The following is a 6870-nucleotide window of genomic DNA, read 5'->3' as shown; positions in this document are numbered from 1 at the left end:
AGAGAGAGAGAGAGAGAGAGAGAGAGAGAGAGAAAGAGGAAGTTGTCTTTCTCACTTTTAAGTCTAAGTCTCTCGGCAACTGCTGTCAAAGACAAGCAAAAGCCAAATTGTGGGACTCAAAAGTGGACTGCTTTAATTTCCCTATTCCCCACTCCCAACACAATTCCCCTTTCAAACATGAGTGTCAAAAAGCTTGCATAGTACAAAAAATGGTATATTAAGTCATTTAAGGGGCGGGATCTCCTAGTTTAACGTCCGTCTCCGATAGGAGCGAGCGAAGTGGGAAGTTCATGTAAAGTGCCTTTCCCAAGGACACAACGTCGGACCGACCTGAGGCTCGAACCCCCGAATTCGCAATCTCACGATAACGAGTCCGGTAGCCTAACCACTAGGTTACCGACGCCACTTGCATTGCACAGTACAGGTGAGCATGTTTACAAAATGTCTTTGAAAAAAAACAAAAAACACGTGGAGCATGTATAAAACAAAATTCCTGATTTTTCCGAGATGAGTTATTTAACAAATACATATAAATAAGGATATTTCAGAAAGCAGTACCGTACTGCCAATACAACGAAAACAGCAGTTCAGTCACGGAATGGCGTATTGTTATTTTACAAGCTGCCTGTGATTTCGAGTTATGAGAGTTTGTTATCTGTGCCCACGAGTACGTTCAATAGTCAATATAAACACTCCCCCACCCCTCCCCTGAAAAGAAAAAAACCCACAACAAACCTACACATACACACACAACCCGAGGAGTAGCTGGTTCATTCCATGTCTTTGCCACAAGTCAATACCCGGAAAGACGTCAAGGGCTGTTTTGAGAGCACAGCCACAAAATGGTTGAACATTTTTTTATTTCAGTAGGCTTTACGCCGCTCACAACTGCATCAGGTCACATGAGCGCCAGTAGATTAGAGGTGTTACAAGAGAGTAACAAGCACAAAACAGAAGAAACGGAGATAAGGAAGATAAGATGTTTGATAGGAAAGAAGGAGCAAAACACACCAGAGCACCAGCCAACCATCCACAGAACAGAAACATTTTTGAAAGTATAAAGAAACAGAAGAACCTCCTCACTCCGATGAGAACTACAAATGCTAAAATGCTGGTGGGTGTTCACATTTGGTGGCATCTCATTACTACAGCAGGAAAGACAAGAAAAAAGAAAAAGAAAGAAAGAAGTCAACAGAATTCACTGAATAATTCGAACGCATCAATGTAAACTTGACCCAGTGGGTGGTTGGTGGGTGCTCTGGAGTGGTTTGCTTCTTCTTTCCTATGTTGTTGTTGTTGTTGTTAGCGATCCAGTAGCATCTGAGCGTTAACTCTTCTGCATGATGCCATTCGGTAATAGTTACATGTTTGTTCTAATTGGTGTCTTGAGGAGTAGAGGCAATTAGATGTGTGGGGTAGCTTCTTTCCTATAGAACTAACATCTATCGTCCTTATCTCCCCTTCTTCTTTTTTTATGTTTGTTCCTCTCTTGTACCATCTCTAATCTTCTGGCACTCATATGACCTTATGCAGTTGCGAGTGCCGTTAAACCTCTACTTACAAAAAAAAAAAAAACCCAAACAAAACGGACCCAGACAAAAACTAGCCCTGTACTCCTTACCTCAATGAAAATCTTTGCAAACTCTGCAGCAGCTGCCGCAGAGCTAAAGGCAGCCGACAAATGTTTCCTCACAGCTTCGTCTGTAGCGTAATCCAAGGGCGACCATTCACAGGAGCGACCTGTAGGTTCACTGGTGGGGAAAAAGAAAAAGAAAGAAATTAAGAAAACAAAACAATCATCCCCCCCCCCCAACAACAACAACAAAAAACAAGTTTTAGTTCTAGAAAGAGTCTTACGGCACTTGCAACACAATAAGGTCATATAAGTGCCGAAGATTAGAGGTGTTACAAGAGAGTAACATACACAAAAAAGAAGGGAAAAGTTTCAAGGAACCGGGCTTACTCTGCTCACCGCTCTAGCTTTAACAGCGCAAAGTCTGTTTTGACTTTCAAGGCACCCCGGAAACAGCGGGTCACAAGAGTGTGACAAACATAAAAAAGAAGTAGAGGAAAATGACGACAGTAAGGATTAGGAAAGAAAAAGCAGCAGTTCCCTGTTCTAGTTCAGACACAGTTATGGGCATGACATAATTGAATCAGCTCATTTACAATTCTACTGTGCATGAGAACGAGATATGTTCCCCCCTTTGGGAATGGCCTAAAAAGCCTCTTCAGTCAGTGGCATGCCCGGGGGAGGGGAATAAAGAAGATAGATGTTTGATAGGAAAGAAGAAGCAGCAAACCACACCAGTGTACCCGCCAACCACCCACTACTAAGAGCTAATAAAGGCAACAACAACAACAACAACGAGGTCAACAACAACAACGACCAGGTCCACTCACTGGGTGATGGTGTGCTCTCGGCAGATGATGTGGCTGCAGCCCCTGACCCCATCGTCCGTGGCGAAGGACACCATGTTGCCGTTGACGTCCTCGTTGTAGGTCACCAGCAGCGTCCCCACGCCAAGTTTCTGGCCAGGATGACACACAAATACAAATTAGTTTTAGTTCTAGTAGAGGCACAAACCTGTAAATTCTTTGCCATATCGACAGACTAAAGGGCTAGAACCCAAATGGCCGCTGGATCGGAAACGTAAAGTAAAGTAGAGGTACTACTACGCCGCTCGCGACTGCATAAGGTCATCATATGAGCGCCAGAAGATTAGAGGTGTTACAGTTACAAGAGAGTAACAAACATAAAAAAGAAAAAGGGGGAGATAAGGACGATAAGATGTTTGATGGGAAAGAAGAAGCAAACCACACCAGAGCACCCGCCAACCACCCACATAACACAAAAAAACCCAAAACCAAACCCCTTATGTTTAGTTCCTTTGAGTTTTTTTTTTTAAAGTAAGATTTTTACGGCGCTCGCAACTGTATAAGGTCATATGAGCGCCAAGGGGCGGATGTCAACAGAGAAGTCCAAACGGGGAATCAGGCTTACTCTGCTCACCTCTCTAGCCTCAACAGCACAAAGTCTGCCTCGACTATCAAGGCACCCTGGATATAGCAGTTCACAAGAGAGTGACAAACATACAAAAGAAGTAGAGGAAAATGACAATAGTAAGGATGAGGAGAGAAAAAACAGCAGTTCCCCCCTATGTTGTTTCGGTACAGTAGTATGAGCACGACATTGATAAATCAGCTCATTTACAATTCTACTGTGCATACGAACATGTTAAAACCCCTCTCTTTGGGAATGGCCTAAAGAAACTTCGGTCAGTGGCATTGCCCTGGGAGGGGGGTGGCGGCATTCCTTTGAGTGGTAGGCGATCTTTATTCTTTAACCCTTCCAGCCCCAAGCGCGTATATTTCCAGCAGCGCTTGCACCTCCCACCGTCCCAAGACCGTATATTTTCAGTTTAGGAGGGGACCGAATTGCGTATTTTTTTAAATTAGCAAACCTAATTAAACATTAATTTTCATAATATTTGTTCATTTACTTTAAAAAATTGTTATATGTTGTTATCTAAACCTCATTACAAAGATACTATATCACTTTTTAGAATGCATGCCTCTTTTTCTGAAATACTGCTGTATTGGCTGGGACCGGGGTTAGGGAGCGCACAAAAATGGCTGGGGCTGGAAGGGTTATTATCATCATTGTTTGTTGCAGGGCGTGAAACTATAGACAGAGACAGACAGACAGACAAATCATGGTGACACTGAAATATACCACTCCTTGAACAACAACAAAAATCAAAGCGCTGCCATATTATAGCTTCAAATACACACACTCACATTCCACTGCCCATCTTCGTACGAGTTGAGGGTGGCTCTTTTTTCAAAGAGAATTCTTTCTTCCTCCTCCTCATCATCTTCCACCTCATCATAATCATACTCCTCTTGGTCCGGCTGGGTCTCCTCTACTGAAAACAGCAACAAAAAAGAGTCGTCATTTTAAAAAAATGTTAACTCAGACACACAATGATCGCAAAAGGTTGTCTTCCCTCTGCTGAAGATTAAAGTAAAGGGAGCTGAGGCAAAGCATCACTGGGGGAGACTGAATATCCCTCCTGTTGCTCCCTGGTATTAACACTTTGCCATCATATTTTGGGGATAATCCAAAGAAACTGGGGGGTCGCCAGTCAGCGAGATGAGGTGGCAAAGTGTTAAGTAAGAATGATTTAAAATCAGTTAATTTCATCAAGCACTGAAGAATAAGTGTATGGCAGTTGAAATCAAAAAGCGTATTTACTTTGAAAACTCTGAACTGCCTGTCAGAGGCATAGTACTATACTATTAGCTAATAAAAAAGAGCATTGGCTAGAAATACCAAGAAAACATGGCAAGAAAGCTGCAGTCTAAGGATACAAAAGTCTAGCTTCTAAAGCACAAGAGTACATGTGATACTGTGTCTAACATATAAGCCAAAGCAAAATCTAATATGGAGTGCAGAAAGTCAGTCATTTATCTAATAAGAAAATAACCGAGAGTTCAAACAACGGAAAGTTGAGTGACAATACAAGTAGCAATAAAATTATGTGTTACTAAAGAGTATGTACAAACTACTAAAGAATATTTAGTGTAAAAAATATAACAGGCTGTTATATAATAGGGCAGCGAAAACTGGACCAATATATAGGAGCTAAAAAGGAATATATATAAGATGAGTCAGTTGAAAAGGGACTATTCACTTCGAAAATGCAACACACCTAAATTTGACTCATGCATGCACACACGTTTTCAAGGCAGTATTAGTTTATTTCCACAAAGTAAAAGAGGCCTAGAGGTAAAGGTGTTGGCTTCTCATTCACAGGTCCCTGGTTCGAATCCGGGTAGCGATCAAAAATTTTTATTCTCTTAAATTGTCTCCTTTCACCTCCTTTCTCGTTCTCCAGCAATGTTCGGTCGTCTGCTTTTGTCTCCTCATACTGCCCCCACCCCCTAACTCCCTTTGCCCCCTTCTCTGGGCTCCTGACTCTTTCTGCAGCCTTTCTACTGCTACTCCTTGGCTCCTTCTCACTGCTGTCTTTCAGCCACACCCCTGATCTTCTGGTAGGAAAGATCTACACCTAGCCTTCTCGGAGAAGGGCGAAAAATCTCGGAGGGCCCATGTCCCTTGGTGGTCTAAAATCGATAGGAGTAGGCTTCGGCCGCCACCCGGGCAAAATTCAAAATTTCCCATTAACTGAAAATGTTAGGGGTGTCCCGTGCGCTCATATGACCGTAAGCAGTTATGAGCGCCGTAAAACACTTACAAAAAAAAAAAAAAAGTACAAAAGGTAGTTCCGCTCAGAGTAAATGTACACCATCAGACCACTGACTCGGTAACTGGTCCTTCCCATTGCGTGGGAGACAGATCAACAGTGCGTTGAGCTCAAAATCTTCTTGCGTTTATTCAGGACTTGACTTGACACAAGACACTCGAGTACCTTTATGCCCATACTTGGATCTCATCTTGCAGTTAAGTCCTATTTCTTCGAACATTTTGCCAAACATTTAATAAAGTTCACACCTCTTCCAGCGAAATAAAATCACAGCACAGACACATCTGGAAGCCCCCCCATATTAGCGCTCGGCAAAATAATTAAAAGCCATTGAGAACAATACTGATGTAAAATCATCAAAAAGCTACCTTCTTGAAATAGAAAACTGCATTATAAATTGCGAGTCAGCGCAGTGGAATCAGGCTCTCGTCAAAATAATCAAAGTGAAGAAACTTGCATTTATCCGCAGGTTTGAGAATTTTTATCAAATTTTTGTTTTTTGGCTCAACACCTTTCATGCCCATTAAAAAACTCATTTCTGTTTGGATTTGTCTGAAAAACGTTGATTAAAGGCACACAAAATGTAAATTTTCAGTTACCACAGACTCTTAAGCTAAGGAAATAACTAATCTTTGGCTGCCATTTTCTCACTAATTTTACCTCTGAAAACAGGTGACCCCCACCTCATTCATTCGCAAATATCTCGACTTGTATTTAAGAGAAATTGATTTTTTTCTCCATCCAAATAAAGACAAGTGAACAAGCTTGAAGATGATACCAATAACTCTACACGCCCCAAAACTGACGAGAGCCTGATTCCACCACGCTGCCTCACAATTGCTTTTTCAAGTTGTACTTGCACTACATCAAGTCAATAACAACCGATAAATAAGTAGCGGAGAAACCTTGACAGACGCAAAAAGTTGTAAAGAGTGGGACAAACACCACGTGCAAACGAGTCTTGCAAATATATTATTTTACAAGCTTTTCGTTTCCGTTCAGGATGACCACACCAGGTGAGAAACATTCTTTCACAAAGACCAGCTTTTCCTTTCCAACGTTCTTGACTTTTACACATGTCCACTCAACTTGTCAGAGGTTATCCACATCACAAAATTTCAGTTAGTCACAAAGAAAAAACCTCACAAGGGCAAAAACGTACTTTTTGGAAGTACGGCAAATAACACAAGTGCTGGAGTCTGTTAATTGATTAATTGCTTTTCACACAGACGTAAAAACAAATAATATTTGGAGGAACGACATTGAACAGTGCTCAGATGACAATTTGAGATGGATTGAAATCACAGGGGATACAAAACAGAAAAAGAAAAACAGGAAAAAAATCCAACATCCCAAAGCCACAGAGAGGATGCCAAAACATTTTCCCCGAAAAAAACAACAACAACCATAAATCATAAATCGAGCATTCATGAAAGTGTGGTGTCGTCAAGCAAGCGAGGGAACTTGACAAAACCATACTCGACCCTGTGCTTCTATAACTAAGCTATGAATTTAAAAAAGACACAAAAAAAGACCCTAAATTACATTTTCTTTTTCGGTCCTGTCTCCTCTTCCTAACAAAAAGGATAATAAAAATAAA

The 6870-nt window shown here is 41.4% G+C and overlaps 1 protein-coding gene across 1 annotated transcript in view; it reads right to left on the bottom strand.

The window, feature by feature from the left end:
- The window catches only part of LOC101846497 (ranBP2-like and GRIP domain-containing protein 3), a gene marked incomplete in the record, with an annotated part of 88555 nt that overhangs the window by 7509 nt on the left and 74176 nt on the right, over positions 1-6870 (bottom strand). The window contains 3 exon segments of the mRNA XM_035969148.1: positions 1622-1751; positions 2404-2531; positions 3802-3929. Coding sequence (XP_035825041.1) covers positions 1622-1751; positions 2404-2531; positions 3802-3929 — 386 coding nt within the window.

This window comes from Aplysia californica, unplaced genomic scaffold (assembly GCF_000002075.1).
Source record: "Aplysia californica isolate F4 #8 unplaced genomic scaffold, AplCal3.0 scaffold00120, whole genome shotgun sequence".
Classification (NCBI taxonomy): domain Eukaryota; kingdom Metazoa; phylum Mollusca; class Gastropoda; order Aplysiida; family Aplysiidae; genus Aplysia; species Aplysia californica.
This window is presented reverse-complemented; position numbering and strand designations above follow the sequence as displayed.